General features: G+C 38.8%; 1 protein-coding gene across 1 annotated transcript in view; it reads right to left on the bottom strand.

Annotated features, from left to right (window-relative positions):
- Positions 1-8,621: 8,621 nt before the first annotated feature.
- Positions 8,622-24,271, bottom strand: part of SEPTIN7 (septin 7) — a 108,951-nt gene continuing 93,301 nt past the window's right edge. The window contains exons 10-12 of the mRNA XM_055314574.1: positions 16,288-16,423; positions 12,336-12,475; positions 8,622-10,872 (exon numbers count right to left, since the gene is read on the bottom strand). Coding sequence (XP_055170549.1) covers positions 10,833-10,872; positions 12,336-12,475; positions 16,288-16,423 — 316 coding nt within the window. The 3' untranslated portion in view covers positions 8,622-10,832. The remainder of the gene's footprint in view (positions 10,873-12,335; positions 12,476-16,287; positions 16,424-24,271) is intronic.

The following is a 24,271-nucleotide window of genomic DNA, read 5'->3' as shown; positions in this document are numbered from 1 at the left end:
CCCTGTTTTCCCATAACAGGCCATTTAATGCCCTTTTTTTAAAATTTCAAATTTCAGGGGATCCCTGGGTGGCTCAGTGGTTTAACACCTACCTTTGGCCCAGGGCGCGATCCTGGAGTCCCGGGATTGAGTCCCACGTCAGGTTCCTGGCATGGAGCCTGCTTCTCCTTCCTCCTGAGTCTCTGCCCCCCAACCTGCCCCCCCGTCTATCATGAATAAATAAATCTTTAAAAAATTTTCAAATTTCAAACTTTTCCCCTCCCCAGTTGTTGGAGACATGAGCAGGCATTTGATGTGCCCGCCGGGCAACGCACACAGGCTTGGGGAGGGAGGCAGGCGAGGCCGAGTGTGGGCCCAGGGGTCCGGAGCCTGTGGGGGAAGAAAGGACTGGGCAGAGACAGCCATGGGAGGGGAGGAGGGGAGAGGGATCCCGAGCTCGCAGAGGGGCCGGGCCTAGGGGCTGCGGCTGGCCAGGGGGGGTCCACGCCGATGAGGTGGCCGTGGTGGCCCCGGCCATACCTCAGTGGGATGGGGGCCTCCGCAAGGCCACCAGAGCCTCCTCCCTGCTGTGCCGACCTGGGCTTTGAGCCAGCCACGCTGGGTTCCACAAAAGTCACTGTCACTCAGTCTCGGGGAAGCTTGGGACCAGCATACTAAAGCCCCAAGCAGGCCCAGGCCAAGGGCAGATCCCCACAGGAAAGCAGGAAAAAAAGAAAAAAAAAAAAGATGACTCACCAAGAGGCAAGTGGCAGTGCCAGGGACATGTGAGGCTTAGGAGAGGCACTTCACCGCGGCCGCTGCCGAGCCTCCAGGACCTAGTTAGGTGACTGCATTGCCCCCGGCCTCGGGGAGGAAGGGACAGAAACCCAAAGTCGTGCCATTCAGTGGTATTAATTACCCTCATGAATGTTGTGCAGCTGTCACCACTGTTTTCAAAACATTTCAACACCCGAAACAGAAACTCTGTACCCATTAAGCAATAACTCCCCAGTGCCCCTACCCTAAACCTAGTAGCCTCCACTCTACTTTCTGTCCCCTTGAGGTTGCCTAGTCTTTTTTTTTTTTTAAGATTTTTATTTATTTATTTGAGAGAGAAAGAGAGAGAGAGGGAGAGAAAGCATAAGCAGGGGAAGGGGCAGAGGGAGGGGGAGAAGCAGGCCTCCCGCCAGGTGGAGGTGGCACTGAGGGGCTCCATCCCTGGACCCCCAGATCATGACCTGAGCGGGAGGCCGATGCTTAAGGACTGAGCCAGCCTGTGCCATGCATTAGCCTATCCTACCTAGACAGCTCGTGTAAGTGGGGTCATACGGCATCTGTCCTTCTGTGCCTGGTGTCTGGCTTTTTTTCACGTGGCGTAATGTCCTGCAAAGTTGATTCATTCAAAGTTGCAGATGTGTCAGAAGCTCTGCTCTTTTTCCAGGCTGGCTAATATTCCACTGTGGTAGAGACCGGGCTTGGTTCATCGGAGCAGGTGTCGGTGCACACTTGGGGTGCTTGGGGGTGCTCCACCTTTGGGTCCCGGTGGATGACGCTGCCGGGAACGTGGGTGTGCAAGTATCTGCTGGGGACTCGGTTTCACCTCTCTTGAGTATAGGCCCCGAAGTAGACGACCCAGACACGCGGGATCCCACGTTCAACTGAGGCCAGCTGAGGAACGGCTGCCCCATTAGCCGCCTCTCTCTGTTTGCTGGTAACGTTCTGCTTCAAGAGGCTAAGTTCCTTGGGCAACGTTCTTCTTCTTTTTTTTTTTAAGATTTTTAAAATTATTTATTCATGACAGAGGGAGGGAAGGGAGAGAAGCAGGCTCCACGCAGGGAGCCCGACGCGGGACTCGATCCCGGGTCTCCAGGGTCACCCCGGGCTGCAGGCGGCGCTAACCCGCTGGGCCACCGTTCTTAGAGCGCTCCCCTAAATAAGCCAAAGTAACCGGAGGGCCAGAAGTATTCCGGAAACCAAATAAAATCAGACAGGGGAGCGGCGCGGGTCGACGGGAGGCCCTCGCTCGGGGACCCCCAGGAAAGGCCCGGCCCGCGTGCACGTGCTGCCACCTTCCGTCCCGAGGCCGCCGCCGCCGCCGCCGCCGCCGCCGCGGGGAGGGCGCCCCAGGGGGGAGAGCAGGGGCTGCCCCACGGGTCCCCGCCCCGCCTGCCCCCCCGCGACAGGGGCCGCGCGGGACGCGGCCGGGTGCGCGCCCCGGCTGGAGGCTGGAGGCTGGAGGCTCCGCGCGGGGAGCCCGGGCCTGCGCCGGCGCCCACGGCCGCCAGGGGGCGCAGGGGAGCGCCGCCACCTGCGCGGCCACCTGCGCGCCACCTGCGGCGCCACCTGCCCGCCGCTCCTCCCGGGTCCCGCCTGAGAGGGTCCGCAAGCAGGGGTCTCGGCGCGGGGCTGGGGACACCTGGGGCGCGGGGAAGGGAGCCTGAGGGGCTCGGCCACCCGCGACCCGGAGACTGGAATGGGGACCACACCCAGTTGTCACTGTGGCCCTACGCGGAGTGTCCCCTCCTCAAACTTCGTGCCTGTTTCTCTCAGGGGCCACGGGCTCGCGGAGAACGGGAGCATCAGGCACCTGTGCCCCACGCAGAGAGGGCGCACACGCTCCGTGTCCCCCAGATGCCCCACACCGAGGACTGGGTGCTCAGAAAAGGTTGATGGATGGAAGGAAGGAAGGAAGGAAGGAAGGAAGGAAGGAAGGAAGGAAGGAAGGAAGGAAGGAAGGAAGGAAGGAAGGAAGGAAGGAAGGAAGGAAGGAAGAAGGAAGGAAGGAAGAGAAAGGAAGGAAAGGAAGGAATGGGAAAGAATGCATTTGCTCCCACATGGTGTGGAGAGAAATGAACTGGGAGCCTGGCCCCAAGACTCTGCTATCAACACTGCCACGGATCCATGCAGTCAACCCACAGGCTTCATTAGTTCCCAAGGGGTCCAGGCCCAGGGACGCTCCAGTGGTTGGTCCCTTTTAAATTTATTTTAAGGAAAATGCAAGCAGAACAAATGGCCAGAATTGGGGGCTTTGGGCCATAATGCAAAATGCGATGTATGTAAATATGAATACATACATAAATAAAGATATATTGGAAGATAAGGTAGCAAAGAATATAGCTTTAAAGTTTTATTAAAAGCTCATTAAATTTCATCAAATTCTGGTTATTATACTGTTACTACAAAGGTATTTCCTTGTTTCTAGAAAGTACACACCTAAATGTTTAATAAAAGTGGCATGGAGCTGCAGATAACTCAAATAGTTCAGAAAAAAAGTAGTTTTTGCAAGAATTATATAATAGAAGAAAAAAGTTCATGGAAAAAAATCAGTACACAGATTTTTTTTTTCTGTATCAGGACATGATACAGAAGGAAGGACTATTTGACAGTCTGTTGGGGGTTCCAGTAGGAATCTAGTCCTGGTGGTGGGAGGGATGGGGTTGGTGCTGGATGTGGGCTTCGGGTGCATCTATGACCCTGGAGGCCAGTGGAAACCTACATCCAGGACAGGCTGCCAGAGGGATGGGAGAGAGGTGCAGTCTCATGAGGGCCAGGGCTTAGGGGCTGCCTGCGTGTGGGAAAGGTCGTAGGTTAGGCAAAGCCCCGAATGGCCCAGAGCTGGAGTGTGGGATGGGGGTGAATTGAACAGACGCAAAGGCTCAGGTTGGCTGCAGAATTGGCACCTCATTTACCCACAATCCCTAGGGGGAGATAAGGTTTCGAGAGAGCAGAGGTGCCATCTGGCTCAGCGGTTCTCTCAATGACTGCATCTGTGCCAGTCACCATACTGGGCCTGTTGCAGTTCTTTTCTGATGTTTTTCAAACTCCAAGGCAAGGGGAGAGATCCTGCTCTCCTCTCTGGTCAAGAAGAGACTAAAGATGTAAGCCTGGACTTACTGAAGGCTGTGGGTTGGGCGTGTGGGGATACCTGGTCTGAATGAGAAGGGGGCAGGGGATAAGCCATTCTACATGATACCTTCCAGAGAACTTGACAGAGGTTGGGAACCTAAAAGCCACAAATCTGCTGGTTTTATTCATGTTGATACACAAACCTGTACAGAGTCTTGCATATTTAGGCAAGAAGATGTATCTGGAAATGTTCACTGCAGCATTATTTGGAAAAATAAAAAATCATAGGTAGAAAGGGAGGTGGGCGGGGGGTAGGGGTGACTGGGTGACGGGCACTGAGGGGGCCACTTGATGGGATGAGCACTGGTGTTATGCTGTATGTTGGCAAATTGAACTCCAATAAAAAAATTTTTTTAATTGAAAATAAAAAATCGTCTGTTAACCAGAAAATGGATAAAATGTGGTAGCAGCCTCCTCGTACTCTAACTCTTGTACAGCTGCCTCTCACACTAAACAGGGCTAAGCTGCAAAAATACATTGTGGAAATGACATCGTGTGACTTCCAAAGCTAAGTGAGAAAAGGCATTGTGACTTGCACCTTGCTCTCTCTTGACTCACTTGTTCTGAGAGAAAGCCAGCCACCACGTCACAAGGACACTCAAGCAGTCCCCCCAAGACATCCATGTGGCAAGGGGCTGAGGTCTCCTGACGTCACCATGCCAGTGATTTGAGTGAGTCCTCTTGGAAGCAGGCCCTCCAGCCCCAGTCAAGCCCTCAGATCTACAGCCCCAAGCCAACATCTTTAATGCTATTCTCCAGCCAGAAGAGGGGCATTTGTTAACGAATACAAATGTTATATAATCATACAGTGAAATTTTAATCTATGTTTTATTTATTAAAGAGAGAAAGAGTGAGCATGGTGGGAGGGGCAGAGGGAGGAGAGAATCTCGAGCAGCCTCCCCGCTGAGCACAGAGCCTGAAGTGGGGCTTGATCCCACGACCTGAGCCAAAACCAAGAGTCAGACACCCAACCAACTGTGCCCTGTAGATGCCCCCTATTTTCGACTTTAAACATCTTATTTTTTATAAGCAAGCTCTACACCCGATATGGAGCTCAAACGCACAACACTGAGATCCAGAGCTTACACTGAGTTGTGACTGAGCCAGCCCGGCACCCCTAGTCTGCTCCTCTTCAAAAAGGAGTTAAATAGCCACATCACAGAATGCTACTGAGCTTTGAGAATCTACGTGAGCTTTATGTATTGGGTGCAAAGCGGGCACTCAATGTGCTTACTGCTGTCTTAGGTTTCGTTTCCTTCCCTTGGATTTCCGGTCAGATTTCCCTCATTTGATAAACAGGTATTTTTCCTAGTTTGAATATTGTCACAATATTCTCATCTGGTAAGAGAAGTCCATCTGTTCTCACAGTATAAGCTGGGAAAAAAGGCCCATCTCCTCTCCAGGACTGGCCCAAACCTATCTGCATGCAGGGGTCACAGGAGGTGAGCTTGCCTTAGTGACCTCCACTCCACCTTCCAAGGACCCAACTCGGAGCGATGGGGCCTACTAAGGCACTAATGAAGTAGAACCTACAAAGAAAATGCCAACCAGAGTTCCTGGCACCTCTACCCAGCAACCCTAGGGTCTCAGCAAGATTTTATTTTGGTGTCTGGGTGAAAGAACTTTTTTCTTTTTTCAAGTGACGATGCTAAGCCATAGATTTATATAATCATGAGCATTATCCCTAGGGATAAAATTGACCAGCTCCTCCACTCCTACCGGACAAAATATATATTCCTTGACTTCCGAAAAGCAGGGGGGAAAAGTTCACATTAACACCAAGGACTGCTGCCAGGGCAGCCATCACTTCACCCACCACTTGCCAAGTTGCTTAAATTACTGGCTTATCCAAAATACAGGGAACTTTTCTGTGCCTGCAAGTCTAGTGGAGCATATATTTAAATATCAAAGAAACCAGTGAAATTCAAAGACACTGGAATTAAATGAGGAAAGAAAAGTTGTAAGCCCCAGCTAGACCAAGTCAGTTCAGTACCCCACATTCTGGTGAGAACCAGCCCCTTGCCCCCCACCCCGCCCCCGGGATTCTGGGGTCTGTTTCCCAGTTAATACCCAGGGTGAACTGTTGGCATTGAAACACACCTGAAAGCTAGGAAGCTAATAAGCAGAGCCAACATTGAAGAGACCAGGAACAAAACAACAAAAAAAGAAGACATTTGTTGGCAGTCTTATTATTCCCCACATCAATTTCTCATACCACTTCTTCACAGATCTGAAGTGTCAACAACTGCCTTTCCCCATCCCAAAGGATTTCAGATTTAGGCAAGTCCGCAAATGGCTTCAGACTTAGGCAGGTCCGCAAATACTGCACCTTATACAGTGGTTCTGTGTGGGGGTTTCAGGCTATCCTTTGAGAGCCTGGCACAGAACAAGGTCCCCTTTCACTTGACCCTCCTTTGCTAACACAAGGCTGTTTGGCTGGGCCCAGCACCCCATGGGGCAAATGTTCAGGCCAAGAATAGTCTTCATTCTTCCTGTGAAGCTTTGAAAGACTTCTAAAGAACACAGGAAATTGTCAACCCTTATTTTCTGTTGAAAACGGCTGACACTAAACTTTGAACATTCTATGGATTAATCCCAAATCATGGGAACCAATTTGCTTGAAAAGAAGCAATTTTTTCAGCCATGTCAGAGATGAGATACTCCGATAAACCATCTCAGCATTACTTGCAAAGAATGACATATTTTATAACTCCCATTACTGGCACTGTAAAAAAAAAAAAAAACAAAACACCCTGCTTTTCACCAAAATTGATTTCCATGGTATGCCCTATTGTTAAAACATACTTCACTTTGTAACCTCAAAAAGCTTTCCGTGTCTACAAATAAGCAGCTCTAGAGACTTACCAAAGCACCATGCGAACTTACTAAAAATGCACCGTCACTTTAAGTTGGGGAAAACCAATACTTTGTCGTGGGCCTAGCATCACTGCTTCCATCAGGCGCCAAGGATAATCTCTCAAGGTCCAGATACCTTCACACGTGCAGTCAGACTGTAATCTTCACTCTGAACCAACAAGGAAGACATGGGCCCTAATTTATAGCTCAGGAAGCAAATGCTCAGAAAGGAAAAGTAATGTGCCCAATTCACACAGAGATGGGATTTGAACATAGGGGATTAGCTTGTTCAGAGTTTTCCAGGACACGCCAGGTGGTCACATGGCATAAGACTGAAGCACACAAACCTTGGTGTCATCACCAAGACTGGTTCAAACTCTAGCTCTGCCAGTTATCTAGGTAAGTCACTGAACACCTTCAAACCCGTTTCCAGGTCTGTAAAAGGAAGATACTGGTGTCTATTGAGGATTAAATGAAGATAATGCACAACTAGTTAACTTACCATCTGGAACATAGTTAAGTGTTCAATACATGGATAATTATTATTATAAAGGAGTAGGGAAAATGTCCTGAATGAAACACAGGGACTTTTTTACATTTGCAAGCTTTTTATTAGAAAGGACTTCAATTTACTGGAGTGGCAGACAATAATTGTTCCTTTTGCATCAAATAGGATACCACAGCAGTCTTCACTAAGACATCTTTGGGGAGTCAACAAAAATTACTAATGATCTATATATACTACCTAGATCAATGTCTTCCAAAGTGGATTGAGCTAGATAATTTAATTCACTGGGGCTTGAGAAGAGTGCTACACTTTTTTCCTTCCACTTAAAAATTGTTTCATAATATTCACAGTAACATAGTAGTAGTACATGCATACAATTTATTATACAATTGTTAAAATGGATACATGCTGAAAAATATTTAATAAGGAAACAGAATAAAGTTTGGATAGTGATCTAGATGACTTGCTAAGTCAACATTCTGCTCTTGCTGCATTATCAAGCTATCTTATACTCTTTGTTCTTTCTTTTTTCTCACCTACTATGCACTGACCTCCACATTCCTAGGTCAGCTTCTCCAAGAGGATAAAAGGCACGAGAGGTGGGGAAAGGGGATGGTGGTGCTCACAATGTGCAGATGGTGGCATGACAGCAAACTAATGAGTCTGAGATGCAGGAACCTCTATGTATCTTCAGCTTTCAAGAGTATGACCTAAGCTACATAGAAATAAGCCATATGTTCCATCAATTCATCTATCAACTTCCCTGATTAGTTGTGAACTTGATAAGGAGACCAGCAGATACTCATTCCACTAGGTGGCAGTAAAGCCCTACTGCTGTGGTGCCCAAACCAGTTACTGGGATTCGTCCTGACAATCCTGCACACTTAGATAGTGGTTACCAAGTTACTTCAATCACTTTATGCTTCTGGACAATGGAGACTGGGCATTGCATGTTTTGCCATTTACAAACTGGCCTTTCCTTATGCTTTCCTGAATGTTACATGTATTATGAATGATCATATAGCAGTTCTCAGAAATCCATAGGCCATATAGCAAAAGTAGCCCTCAATATGCTTGAAAAGCCTGGAGAAAGAAGAAAGAAAGAAAATGGAAAGAAAAGAAAGAAGAGAAAGAGAAAGAAAGAAAAAGAAGGAAGGGAGGAAGGAAGGAAGGAAGGAAGGAAGGAAGGAAGGAAGGAAGGAAAGAAGAAGAAGAAGAAGAAGAAGAAGAAGAAGAAGAAGAAGAAGAAGAAGAAAGAAAGAAAGAAAAAGAAAGAAAGAAAGAAAGAAAGAAAGAAAGAAAGAAAGAAAGAAAGAAAGAAAGAAAGAAAGAAAGAAAGAAAAAAGAAAGGCAGGCCTAGAGTCAATAGTCATGAGACCCAGGAAGTTTGCATAGGTCCCCATCAGATTCAAGTAAAACCTTAGGTATGACATGGATGAGGATTTGTGCAAGTTTTTATTAGGGTAGTAGAATAAAGGTGATTTACAAACTTACCACAATATACAGGATTTTTAAGTGGTTAACTATGAGGATTTATTTCTAGGAGTAATACTTCACTAATTAGGTAATCTCTATAAAGTTTTCCATTTTGCATTCTCCAAATTCAATTGGTTAACTCCCTAAAACCAAAACTTTCTGGTTACAGGTGTGTTAACCCAATCTCTCTCTTAACATAAGAACCAAAGCAAAACAAAAACAACAAAACAACAACACCCTGCATATTTTACCTAGTTATTCTGGAACACCTGCTTCTAGTCTTGGACTAACAGGCAATTTATTTTTAAAAAGCCATTCCTATCATGTCATGTTCTCCATACTATTAGAAGGCATTTTAGGATTAACAAAACTTTTCCAAGACAATTTTTAGTGATGGCCACCAAATAAGAGTAAATGTTTACTGTGGTATTACCAAATCATGTTTTTAATGCCTTATGAGATCTACTTTAAATATAGCAACCTGGAGTGAACTTACATATGAAGTCAAGATACTGGAACATGAATAATCTAGGTTTTACATTTTAGATCTGTGTATCTTTGAAAAGCAATAAGGATCTTTCAAGCATACGAACTTATTTAAACCCTTCAGCCTATGAAGCCAACAAAAATAAGAATTAGCAGTTACTTCCTTCTGCTTGGGATCATTAATTTTAAAAAGTAATAAACATGGTGAAGCTAAGGTAATGAACTGGGTTGCATTAATTACACTTAAAATGCCATAAAGCATTATGTTAAAATGTACATCATTTGACCTAGTGAAATTATACTTCTGTGAGATGATTCAGTTTCCAGGGACTTGAGAGTTTACCTAATATGAATGAGTCGGGATTTTTCTCAGAGGAATAACAAATTAACGAGATAGTATGCGTAGAGATACTGTAGATCTCATAAATTAGAAACCAATACATAACCATTTCAAATGAAATAAACATGCAAAAGAAGAGTTACAATTGTGGATGATGCAAATTCATGATAAAAAGTTTCTTCCCATATTCTAGCCTTGTATATTAGCCGTAGAATATTTAAGAGCCCACACTCTATTACATCACAACATTGTTTATTATGTGAATTTTTTACAATACAAACAAAAAAAATACAGAAATGCAATATATGAATACAGCTAAATGCAGAATGGTGACTTTTTTTTCTTTTCAAGAGGCCATGATTCCCATTTCTAGTAAAATAAAGAGACGGCACATAGGTAGAAATAGGTTGGTCGTTAGCTTCACAATTTTGCCTAGAAATGATCTATAAATGCATTTTTCCCCCTGCTACTTACCATAACGTGTAAAAAGGGAATTAAAGGAAAGTTTCCTTTTTGGTTCCTACCATATGAAAGATGCTATATTCTATTTTAGCAGGGCCAATATATGGAAAATACCTAAATAAAATGTTATTACAAAAATGAAGCAGTAATGAGATTCTGGCTAAAGAGGGCACTAAATGAGAATAACATATATTTAAAGAATCCAAAACAAACAAATAAACAAAAAAAAGGTTGTTATAAAAAAGCTCTAGGTGCATTGTAAGCATATAGGATTTTTTTTCCATGTGTATTTTTAAACAATGGAAGTGTCAAAAAATAGGGTCAACTGTGTTAGACTAAATTACATTATTGTATACGCTGCACTGAATGGAACCTTTGTATTATAATTATCATAGAGAAGCATAGTTTGCATCATATTATGGCAATTTATCCTCAATGAAAACCTTCCAGAGTCCTTTTATTTTTGGAATATCCTGTAAACAATCCAACCACCAGAACATGATTGTACAACAGTAAAATGTTTTCTTGCATTAAATTGAAGACATCTGTTTAATAATAAAAAAAAAAAAAGAAAGAAAGAAAGAAAGAAAATGTAGGAAAGGTACTTAGAGCTGTTAGTTTCTAAGTACACAACACCCTAGACAATTCAAGGCATCTTAATCTCCATCAAGAACAAAAAAATAATAATAATTTTTGTCATGCTGTTAAATCCATCATTAAGGATAAAACTGGTGCAAATTGGTCAAACGGATCCAACAAACACTGATGTCCAAGCTGGCATATTGGCAACTAATACGTAACTGGTGGTCAATAGAGGATTTAAAAGATCTTCCCTTTCTTCTTGTTCTTTTCCAAGGTTCTAAATAGTTAAAGGAAAATAATCAAAATGAGTAGCCATGTTATAAATATAAACATTACAGACAACATATGATAGCAATGGCTAATCCAACTACAACTATGTTTTAGCTCTTCAAACTACTATTTTTATTTAAAATATTAAAAGGGGCACCTGAGTGGCTCAGCTGGTTAAAGCGTCAGACTCTTGATTTCGGCTCAGGTCATGCATGATTTCAGGGTCCTGAGATCAAGCCCCGCATCTGGCTCCAGGCAGGGTGTGGAGCATGGTTAAGATTCTCTTTCTCCTTCTGCCCCCCCTCCCCCTCCACCCGACTCTCTTTCTCAAAAATAAATAAATACATACATACATAAAATTTAAAGAAATAAAAAAATTGTATGATTTAGATGAATAATGAGGACAATGCAAATCTGTATTAAGACAATCAAATAGTTGACCAAATTTCAGGATAAACCATAAAAATGACAAAAACCCATTTTTAACATATGAGAACAATTCTTCCCAAATGAAACAGTACAAATTAAAAAAAGATCAACTGACATCAGTATCCTTTTCTTTTACTACCATTTGCATTCTGAATTACGTTTGCTTTAATCAATGCATTTTCCTCTTTGCTGGGGAAAAGTTTAATAGGAGGAGTCATATAGAACAAATATCTGGGCAGTCCCAGGTGGTTCAGTGGTTTGGCGCTGCCTTCGGCCCAGGGCGTGATCCTGGAAATCCAGGATCGATTTCCATGTCAGGCTCCCTACAGGGAGCCTGCTTCTCCCTCTGCCTGTGTCTGTGCCCCCTCTCTGTGTCTGTCATGAATACATAGATAAAATCTTTTAAAAATATATTTAAAAACAAACAAACAAATATCTAACCCTGGAAATTAAATTTAACAGTGAGGGTAAACTGTAGCATTCTTACAAAGATACAACTTTTCGGTTTTCGATGGGACTAACAAGGAAAAGAACAAAGGCAAGGTACAAATATTATTGACTTTGTGTAAATTAACAAGTAACTGATCAGTTGTATTTGGAATTAGATATCCAAAATTTTATCTTAAGGGTTTTATCCTAAAGAATGAATTCAACATCTAATAATACCCCTAAAATGTATAAAAGATCTTTGTAGCAGTGTTTTCTATGCTTGCCAATGATCAAACACAATTGTTAAGTCCAACAATTGAGGGAAGGAGATAAGCAATTGATTATAGTGAGTCAACTGGGGAGAATGCCATGAAGCTATGAAATTATAATTGTGAAGACTGTTAACTCATGGAAAATGTTAGTAATGAAAAGAAATACTGTTAAAGTAGATAGACTGCATCCATCTATATAAAAATATTCATCCATGAAATTAATTGTGCTTGTGTGATAATGAGTAAAGTTTTCTAAAATGTTAATGTTTTTAAAATAAATAAGACAATAATTCCTTAAAACATTAATGCATACATTTCATAGGAATCTGATATTAATTACCTGGAAGAGTTCTGTTGTTCTAAAATACGTTGTTGGGCTTCCCAGTTTGCTTTCTCATCTTCAAACTGACGACGTTTTTCCTCTAATTCTTTGTGCTGTGCTTCCAAATTCTTTTTCATTTGCTCATGGCGCCTCTGGAGCTAAATCACAGCACAATACATAAAATAAAACCGTTTAAGAAACCAGAAGCAGAGGTTTGTTTCACCCACACATCCTAATGTTAAAAGTGTAAGCACTGAGTTCTTGTACCACCTAGAATGCACTGTCTAGGATTTCTCCTCCTCTAGGACTTGCCACCCAAAAGGCCAGTGACCAAGAGAATAATCTTGGGAAATGGGAGGAAAACATGCAATAAGTTTATAGTTGTATTGCACTTTACAATGGACATATATCCTATCTTATTTATCATTTTATTTTTCATTACTCATAAGCATGCAGAAACAAGGCAAGGAAGGCATCACTGTCCTCACTGTATAGATGCACAGAGTTTATTACATCACTTGCTCAAGATCATCAGCCAGAAAATTGAAGAACCAGGATTTGAACCAGTCTCCTAATTCCAAGTTTAGAAAAAGCTAAGACAAGTAGAAAAGAAAGCAGGTAGATAAAGACTTAAAGAGCTCCAAGACCACAGTAAGCTTCCCTGATTTGTATGAAGCAGTGGTTTCTCAAATGCTAAGTCTTCATATAAATCACCAGGAGTGTTTGTTCAAAATATACAGAACCATGGACCTCATCCAGACATACTGAATTAGAACCTTTGACTATTAAGACTAGAAATCTGCATTTTCAACAAGCCCCAGGGATTCCAATGCAGGTGTTTTTCCTACAGTGAGAATTAATGCCGTAAAGAATGCTGGTTAAGAAGTAGAAACACTCATGGCAAAGTAACTGCAGAAACAAAGAGCTTATCTAATGGTTCATTAAATAGTTTCATTTAGGCACTAGTCAATCTGTTTTTGAAGAAAATAGTCACACGAGTAAAAAAAAATCAGATTGAATCTAAATACACTTAATATCTAAAAACTATTCAAAACCTTCAGATTCCCAGGAATAGTGTAATGATCATAATACTGATTCAGTGAGTTAACATCTTGAATTTGGATTATAATAAAATTTTGCACATAATTTGTTTTCTCAATTATTTTGTAAACCAAAGAGTGACTTCATATTTATTCCTACTGCAAATATTACATGCAATTCCTACAAAACTAAACCATCTAAGATAAATTTAAGCAAATATGAGTCAAATCTGAGATATCATCTTCCTGACTATAGCAATTAAGTTACAAAAAAAATCAGAAAATAGGAACACAGAAAAATGTGCCTCGTTATTTAAAAAAATGCAAGGGAATCATAAACATACAATTCACAATAGCTACCTCGGAGAAAGAAAAAGAGAACTACCATAGGGAAGAGGCACACAGGGGCTTACATAAACTAATTAGGTCTTATTTTTTAAGCTGAGTAGTAAGTTCACAGTTGTTCATCATTCTTCATCTGTATATTTATAAGTATCTTTTGTACTAACTGCATGTAGGTAAAGGTACAAGTCACAAGCTTTCTCAAGGAACCCTTGGGGTTAGATGTCTCCCAAAATTCGGACTTTTTCAGATTTTAGAAAGGCAGCATTACTTAGAAAGGTGTATATACTATATTTACAAAACACCTCCTGGGCTGTCTAGGGTAGCATTGACCTTAGCATCAAACACATCACTACTTTTTACGGCAAATTTTATAAATAGTCATAGTAAGTGGAATAAAACTATTAGCTCAATGTCCGGTTTTGCTGTTTTCGAGCTTGTTAGGATTTAGGATTTGAAACTGTGGATACATGATTTTGCACTTGTCCAGTGATTAACAGTGAACTTTAAAAGAGTTAAGTGGATGCAACTTACAACTATATGCAGCACTGACCAAATTAATTTATCCTTCCTCCCATGTAAAAAAAAAAAGGGGAGATGGACAGTAATATCTACCTCATGAGGTTATAGTGCAGATTTAATGACACAATACATTAAAGACGCTTATTAGTACACTACTGTGCTGCTGGTTATTTAGCAGCTGTGCCCTACCTAAAACAACCATTTCTAGAACTAATGAACTTGAGAAAAAACTGTATTAATAAGCAAGGTTAAATAGGTTTCTTCCCCTATATATTTATATACTTATATGGCGACAGTATTAGGAGAAACTTGGCCAGATCTCTTTAAAGGTTCTTTCAATGCTAAGATTTCATCCTTCAAAGAATAAAGTTCCTCAAAACTCTGTTTTCACCACATTCAGAGAAATCATAAAAATCCTGTTACATACAGGGTTTCATAATTATTTGTTTATAATATTTACTCTTAAGAGCAGGTTCTAAAATACGTCTAAAGCAAATGCAAATTCAACTGCTTTTAGATTTTCAACAAAATCTAAGTGTGGAGGTAATACGGGCTCATTTCTGTTTTTTATTCCCCTTCTGTTACAGATTTTTCAGATTATTTACTAGATCTTGAAAGAGCAGAAACTCAAATACAGTTAATAATAAAAGGTTGATAAATAAAAGGACTAAACTTAATCTCCAAAATGTCATCTTATAACAGATGCTAAGGATGCTATTCCTGGCAGTGCTTTGCAGTCTCAAACTAGAAGGAACTATTCCATTTCTCTGCTGAATTAAGCTTATGACAAATATAATAACAAAGTGGTTGTTTTATTTCTTTTTTAGTAAGAGATCACATGTAATGTCTAGTAATTTAAGAGTAATCTAATGTGGAATATAAACATTTCTTCAAAATTACTCAATATTTTACTCTCTTCATGCATGCCATTTAGCGGATTTAGTCAAAGAGGGTTTCAGTCTTTTATGCAGTAATTATAAAAGCAATGAGATTAACTATAGGGTGTAAAGAAAATAAATCTGAATCCCTTTTTAATATATTTAGATACACGTATTAGTGGAGCCTCATATACAGAAGGGTCTCACTGAATTTTAAGGTTGTCATTTTAAAAATATTTCACATTAGTATCTATCAAACCAACTATTACTTGATAGATTCTCATGTTAGGGTTTTCCTCCACCTTTCACTTCTTGAAGAAGTGTAAGGAAATGTCTTCAAGGTCTTTTTTTTTTCCGTTTTTTTTTTTTAATTTATTTATTCATTATAGACGGGGGGGGGGGGGGGCAGAGACACAGGAGGAGGAGGAGGGAGAAGCAGGCTCCATGCTGGGAGCCTGATGCAGACTCGATCCTGGGACTCCAGGATCACGCCCTGGGCCAAAGGCAGGTGCCAAACTGCTAAGCCACCCAGGGATCCCCTTCAAGGTCTTTTTGATTAACAGAAACTAAATATATACCTCAACATCTACAGGGATTCCAAGGTAGTAGATAAGCTTGCTGGGATGTTTTGTCACTATTCTACCCGTTTTCTAACACTGGCAATTACTCTGACACTTTATTACAAATAAGCCCAACTCATTTAGAAGAATATCACATTTCTTCATTTTCTCCCCTTTGGCTGTGTATAATTATCCTGACAAGCCCTTAGTTCAGTTAAAGTTCTTTCTTTCATTCTCTCATTCATACGCAAGTAACTCTGGGTTATTATTATTATTCTAGTACTAGTTGTTATTCTTCTATTCATTCAAAACTCCGATCTTTTCTCACATTGAATATATGGAATAGCTTAGAATTTCATTTCTCACAGTTTGCTCATTAAAACTGATAATTCATTATAAGTATTTGGTCTTCCTTCCAAGTAGATATATGTCTAAACATTTACATATTGAAGTATATATGATTATAAAACAAAGCGCTTCCTTTTATTTCTCCATTTTACTACATTAGGGTATTATATTAAACTTGAAAAAAAATATGTGTAAAAGGGTTTTTTATCTATACTATTAAAGATATTATTTTAAAATGAAATAACGTGTCTATAAGATGTGAAAATGGTAGGCTGATTACCTCAGCTTCTGAATCCTTCAGTTTCTGAACTTTTTCTTTGACCTTCATCTCAAACACCTGTTCCATCTCCATCTCCATCTTCTTCATCTTAGCTACATGCTCCCTTCTTTCTTCTTCCATTTGTGCAAGAGGACTCCTGTTGTGAACATTAATAAATAATCATCAATCTAAAAATGAACATATACTACAAAACTCTGAAAAAGTTATAAAAACAAATATCTATATGTCATTACTAAATTCTGACACCATCTTAAATGACAGAGCACAGAGTTGAAGTTTTATGTAATGCATTAAAAATTCTTTAGAAGCTTCACATTTATAAAATATTTATAATCTAGAATTTCCTTCCATGAAGTTTTGTATTTAAACTTGAATCTCTAATGAATAATTATTATGAAACTAGATAAAAAAAACAGCAGGATGTTTCTCTTATCCTAGTGCCTATCAAATCTTTTTTTTTTTTATTTTAATTTATTTATGATAGTCACACACAGAGAGAGAGAGGCAGAGACACAGGCAGAGGGAGAAGCAGGCTCCATGCACCGGGAGCCCGACGTGGGACTCGATCCCGGGTCTCCAGGATCACGCCCTGGGCCAAAGGCAGGCGTTAAACCGCAGCGCCACCAAGGGATCCCGTGCCTATCAAATCTAAAGATGACACATAAACTAGAAAGAAAATGAAAAAGGAAACATCCCCAAATTATTGTCACAAAATGGAAAATGAGAAGAAAATTATTTAATTTTATAGTTTAAAATTTTAATGTCAAAAAAGGAACTGAGCTAATGATGTTAATATATGTAGAATATTTTCAGTTCTATAAATTTCTAAGTGTTATAATCTCTTCTATGATAACTACTGACATCACAATTATAAGTTAATTAACACTAATTCAAACTTATTTTAGTAACTGAATTACCATATTGGAAATGACGGCCAGTCAATTTCTAGAACATTTTTCACTTAGGTATGTAGAGTATTTCTAGGGCACTTATGGTAAATTCACTGATCATGAAAATTCATTCCATTTAATTAAAATATTTCACTGTCTTAATTTTTTGTCTTATTTTAAAAAGATGTTTGGTGATAAAACATATACAAAGATGATACACATGAGAGAGAATCAGAAGCAAAATACCTTGGTAATTATTTTTGAAATGCCAGGAAACAGACACAACCATAGTTAAATGGAAGTATTTCACTCTACTGACATTAAAGCCCACAGGCTCAAATCTCTGCAAAATTTTCATGTTGAAAAATATTGTAAATGAGTTTTATCTTAAGGCTAGTATTTTTATAGATACAAGTGAATGTCAAAATATCAATAACTCACTACAGTCCCAGAGAGGAAAGAAACGTGCACTGTGTGACTTTGAGACTCTCTGAAAACTATTCAACACACAGGACAACTTAAGAGAGACAGGCTCTCTTCTTACTTGATAAAACATGTTTACTTGCCTCCACATAACCAGGCTTTTAACCACTGAATTTCACTTTTTAAATTGGTGAATTTTATCTCAGTAAAGCACTTCAAGAAATTAAATCATAGCTTACAAACAAGTTCAAAATCAGGCCTTGGATTTCACCTATAACGTTAGGGTTAGTCAGTTTAATCATGATATGACACACTTTGACTATAGCAGTCGTCTTCTTTCTGAAGGAGGTTGAGTACTTTTACAGCAATCTTCTTCCCTCTCAAGGAGGACAAAAGAATCAGATGGAATATATTAAAAAGAGCAATAGGATAGAACATTGGCTACTGATTTTTCTTAGCAAAAAGGGAAGAGGAAGACATAAAGTACTGCTGTGATCAAGATGTTTTTGCAATAAGTATAAATTCAAATAAAATGTTAACTAAAGGATATTTCTTCACCAAAAGTAAACTTACAAACCTGTAGTATATTTTAACCATCAGAAGTTCTGACACTAAACCAAATATTCACTTAGAACAAAACCCTGCATTCAAAAAGTGAAGTCAATTGAAATAAATTTTTAAGTGTAAATATCATTATTTCATTAAAAGTTAGGGCCCTTCCTGATAATATAGTTCTCATCTCTATGGCAGGTGTTTTTAACATAGGGGCTTCTGATCTCTTTGGGCAGGGTGCCAATGAATCCAGTGAAATGGCAAACCAAATGCGTGTGTCCATGCAAACATTTTTGGTGAGAGGGTCCAAAGCTTTTGTTAGATTTTCAGAGTCTGTAAACCTCACTTCTCCCACCCAAAACATTTTAGATTCTAGAAAAGAAACAATATTTTTTAGTTGACAGTCTTAACTGAATATGTATGTTTAAGCAAGAGAGATTAGCCTACAGTATTGCTGCAATTTGAAAACATACCTTGAAACTATAAATATATTAAATAAATTAGAAACTGAGTGATTTTAAAGTGACATATATATTCTTACTTATAATAACCCAACTATAAAATGCTCAATTAATTTTATCCTTAGAAGGAAGAGGGCAATTCAAGTAAATTTAAAGAATTTATCATATAATCTGTACATGAAAAGGCTACCAACTAACCAAAAGCAAACAGCGTCATCTCTGATTTTTTTTTTTAAAGATTTTATTTATTTACTCATGAGAGACAGAGAGAGAGAGAGAGACAGAGAGACAGAGACACAGGCAGCGGGAGAAGCAGGCTCCATGAAGGGAGCCCAACGCAGGACTTGATCCCAGGTCCCCAGGATCACACCCTGGGTCGAAGGCGGTGCTAAACCACTGAGCCACCCGGGCTGCCCGTCATCTCTGACTTTTATTTAAATAACTCGAGGAGGAAAATAGAAGATTCCAGACAAACATGCCATGCTTTGACATTTGCTTTTAAATTCAAAATTTAAATATTAAAAATCTCTACATTCTAAAGCTGCTTATGTCTTTGGAAAAACGAATACCACTTACATGCTTTCAACTGTGTAATATCTAAAAGAACAAAAGATAGAAACTTAGAACACTTACAGTAAACCACACTAAAAGCAACAAAGGCAAATTCAGAGGTTTCACCATAAGTAAGTACCCTGAAACATAAGTTCATGACAAAATCTGTTAAAGCTAATTTCTTTCCCAAAATTCTGTTAGTAATTACTATACCAAATCATTATGAAAATAAACATGCTGTGCAATTATGTTCTGACAGTCTGCTTGAATTTCTAGACCTATTTAAATATGTGTACTTTCAAAAAATTTTTGCAATACTTTCTATTGAGATACTTTAAGTTTTCCAGCCTTGTAAAAATACTTGACTTCTGACCAAATGAAATGATATTTAGCGTTATTTAAAAAGTTCGTATATATATCTAACATGGATTTTTGAAGCTCCTCATCAGTAAAAAATGATCTTTCAAATCTCTTTAATTTTTAAATTAGCACCTCATTTCTGGTCATCTTTATTAACGTGATATTTAGAAAACTGTAATACAAAATTGTGCTTACAATGTAGAAAACACAAGAAGGAGGATCACTTTTTCATCACATTAAGTATTTTTTTTCCAAATAAAACCTTTTTTAGATGGCTGGAAAAGCTATTTAAATTATATTATAGCCTAGCTGCTTTTTAATGGAAACTCTTCTTTACATATATAGATATGCTAAAGCTTATACCCTTAAACTTGTCAGAGAAATTTAAAGTAACTTGGCCAAAGAAATGAAAAGGCCTGGTAAAAGATTAAAAAGAAAAAAAAAAAAACGGTGTAACGTAACCTGCATGTCTTGCTACATACACAAAGATTTAATGTAACTCCTTCTAGGGATCTCTTTAAAGGGTTATACCTCCTGAAAGTCACCAGTTGACTCACCCTTTCATGTGACAAACAGCAAAATCACAGCAAGGACCACACAAGCCTGACCTAGTAAGGTCTAGTGTGGTTGTGTTACACAACCCACATTTTGAGTATAACAGAAGACCACCACATTTCATTTATATTATTTGTGGTCTTTCCTGAAAAATATATTAAATAAATACATTCATACACTTTTGTTCCAATGGTTAGTAGGCCATTATGTACACAGACATGTAGCAATTTTCATACTAAAATTTTCAAAGGAATTTCATTTAAATTGATTTCAAAGAGCAATAAAAATTTCCAAAAATTTTGGGAAACAACAATTACGAACACATCATTTTGCCAAGTGGGAGCATTATACTCAAACATAAAACAATACTATCATTATATTTTAGTGAAAGGACAGTTGAATAAACAGTAAAAGATACAACTTGAATAAATGTAATTTAAAAAAAAAAAAAACTTTGGAAAACTTCAGAAAATTGTCTTTATTTCTCTTCCAATGAAAACTGTCGTGTACCAAAAGAGTTCTAAGACTCAGCCTTTGGAAACTTGTATTTTTAATAATTTCTAGGAGTTTGGTTATCCATAAAGTTTTCCCAAGCTTACAGATGGAGATGGCTACAGAAAACAGAAAAATAACTATGGGAAATGGGTAACAGGGTATGCCCAACTTGGAACAAGATATCAACTGTTATAACTGGTGGCTATGATAGACAACGGTTCATAAAAAGAGTCACTGATCAAGAGTCATCAGTTATTTTAAGTAAAACATACAAAAGAAGACCAAGGAAGGAGGAACTTGAAAAAGCAGATTTATCAAAAATAATAATAATAATAAAATAATAAAAGAAAGAAAGAAGTTAACCTTCCCCTTATTGGGGGATCACCTTTCTTAAAGAGATCTGCCATCTGGATGTGGCTAATTCTTCCTTTTCCTTTACAACTCCTTGATGAATTTTCTTTGATCTGGAACTTGACCTCCCTTTCTGTTACTTCCAATTGCCTACAACCTTCCACTCTCCAGTCAGGGGTGAACAAGATACACTCTCCCTGAGGATTTAAAAAGTATTTAAAATAGATGACTTGATATTTTCTTTGCCAGATACAGGCAATACCTGAATAGTTGCTAGGGATAATGCCCATTTTTCCTGACTTTGGCCTTGAAGCAAATTACTATTTCATGAGATAAGCTCCGCTACTTTTTCAGATTCTAGCCACATAATCTAAATATTGGTTTTGTCCCAGCTTTACGGAGATAAAACTGACATGTAATATTGTATAAATTTAAGATGTACAATGTGATGTCTAAATCTGGTTTTAGGTCATTCCAAAATATAATCATTCTAGGGTGACTAACAGAAAGGCACGTTTTCAGATATACAACCCAAATATTTTTAACCACTGGTCAGTACATTCTACAGTCCATCCAAAACAGCCTCAGAGGGATGGCTGGGTGGCTCAGTGGTTAAGCATCTGCCTTTGGCTCAGGGTGTGATGCTGGTCCCGGAATCGAATCCCACATCAGGCTTCCTGCAAGGAATCTGCTTCTCCCTGTCTGTGTGTCTCTGCCTCTCTCTCTCTTCTCTCATGAATAAATAAATAAAATCTTTTTTTTTTAATAAATAAAATCTTAAAAAAAAAAAAACTGCCTCAGGGGATCCCTGGGTGGCGCAGCGGTTTGGCGCCTGCCTTTGGCCCAGGGCACGATCCTGCAGACCCGGGATCGAATCCCACGTCGGGCTCCCGGTGCATGGAGCCTGCTTCTCCCTCTGCCTGTGTCTCTGCCTCTCTCTCTCTCTCTCTCTCTGTGACTATCATAAAAAAAAAAAAAAAACTGCCTCAGAAAATTAAATATAAGATTAATTAACCCACTTTACTACCTAATGCTTAATGAAATAGCTTATATTCTAAAACTAAATTGTAATTAGCACTTTGTGGAGAATACACTGCCATATAAAGGTTAATAAAACTGTAAATTTTAACAGATTTGTATTTGTATAAATATTGTATGAAGGCAATGAAAAAAACATAGGTCCAGTAGCAATCAGCAGATAAATGACCTTACTATCAATTTTATTTCTTCCTCATATTGCCTACTATTGATGCTACTAAAATGCTATTTAGAGACAATCCAAAGTGATAAAGTGATAAAATGACCACTTTTCTTAAGAACCAAAGAGATTATCCAGTTCCATGATCTTCAAACTGGGCTCTCTATATGAAGCCTTCCAAGAGTTACTTGAGACAGTGCAGTATTAAGAGAATCAATTCCTAGATCTTCAACTTCCATACGAAGTCTAGCCTAAAATGATCTGCCTGAAAATTTCCAAGTTACAGATAGCTCATCTCTTACTATACAGAAGACCTACTCCCTCTTAACCAGCCCTTATGTGAGGTACACTATGAAACATGCAGGTAACAAGAGAGTAATCTCTTTCAATGATTAATCAAAGTGCTATAACATAATCCCACAGGGTATCTGTATCTCCCAGTATTAAAACATGCTTCTTTTAAGAACTAACTGTGATGTTCAGTGTTAGAATTGCAGTATTTGGGTCCATGCTGGGATGCTCTGAGTTCAGATACACAGTAGAAGGAGGTGGCTAGAGTAGTGGCAATTTTTGTTTAATGACTTTGCCTCTTCCATTCCAAAGCCTCAACCCCTCCCTGACAATATTATCAAAGGATACAAATGCTATGGAGGGAGGGTCCCTTGAAAGCAATACAACCAGAATATCACTAAGAAACCTAAATTCACATTTGCTTATTACATCACATAATCGCCATTCTTTTCAGTTACTCATGGATGAGTCCTAAGCTTATAGCACTTTAACATCAGCTAGAACACCAGAAGTTGTTGATACTGATTTAAACAACAAAAAATTCTGCTGGAATGCTTTCTGAAATTGCTAACATTTTCAAGATAATATAAGATACAACCAATGGATAAAACTTCCAAGTGACTTTTTTGATTCAGCATATTATTCAATAAAGTAGTAAAAGTCTAATGTAATAAATCCTATCAATATTCGAATCATGCCATTCTCCGTTTGGTTCAATCTTTAAAGCTATTTTTCTACTTACTCTTAACATAAAATAATACACTACCTCCAGGGGGCAATTTGCTTTTTAGCAGTACAAACGTTTTTATCATTTTCATAGACAAAGTCTGGACATGAGTCATCTCATTATGAAACATATTTTCAGTAGTATTCTACTTTTTATGTTTTTACCTGGGTTTAGAGTTCAACTCAAGTAATCCACACTAAAATTCTATTTATACAAAAGAATTTTTAACACTGTAAGGTTTACTATTTTTCTCTGGATTGCCTTACCAGAATCCAACAACAGAAATATTGCAATAGCACTATTTTAAAAGCCTTATATTTGAAATATGGAAACAAATCTTTATTTCTAGGACATGAACAAATGTGTAGAAGGAAAAATTCAAACTTTAACTGTATACATTTAATGAATAATAGGTACAGGCAGTACATTTCCTTTTCACATATAAAATTATGGCTTTAATTACTCATGTTTTTCTTGTAAACAGTTAAAAAAGTCCATAAGCTAGTGAAAGGCATTTAAAATGGATTAGGACTTTATGAACAGTATTTACTATGATGGATCCTTATGTTTGTGCTAAATAAAGTTCTCTGATAAAAAATTTTTGCTAAAAATAAAGCTTTTTCCTCACTAAACCTTACCTCAAATAGAATCTTGTATTTTAAATATAAACATTGTTAAGTACTAACCAAATCAATTTTTTAAAAAGCAGTAATCAATTCCTAGAAGTCAGGGTTTTGCAAAGCATACACTTGACTAATGACTTGTACCAGAACCACACAGGGCACTTATTAAAATTACAAAATCTGAAAAAAAAAAAAAAATACAAACTCTGAGGTCTATATCCCACATCAACTAAGTAAGAATATTTTGTCAATGATTAAACCTAGAAATTTACCTTTTTAACAATCACTGTCGAGATCCTTGAAACCAGAAAACTTAGGAACTGATAAATAAAGTTCCTCAAATATAAGCATGTTAGTAGCATAAGAAGAAATTCAAAGTAACATAAGAAATCTAATTCAAAGGGTCTGTGACCCCAACATCATTAGAAAAATATAGAAGATAAACACAGAGTTAGACCTAAGATCAGTTTTAAGAGAGAACTGCTTGTGACTGCCAGTGACTGTTA

Source organism: Nyctereutes procyonoides, unplaced genomic scaffold (assembly GCF_905146905.1).
Source record: "Nyctereutes procyonoides isolate TBG_1078 unplaced genomic scaffold, NYPRO_anot_genome, whole genome shotgun sequence".
NCBI lineage: Eukaryota > Metazoa > Chordata > Mammalia > Carnivora > Canidae > Nyctereutes > Nyctereutes procyonoides.
The sequence above is the reverse complement of the archived record's forward strand: the minus strand, read 5'-3'. Positions and strand labels throughout refer to the sequence as shown.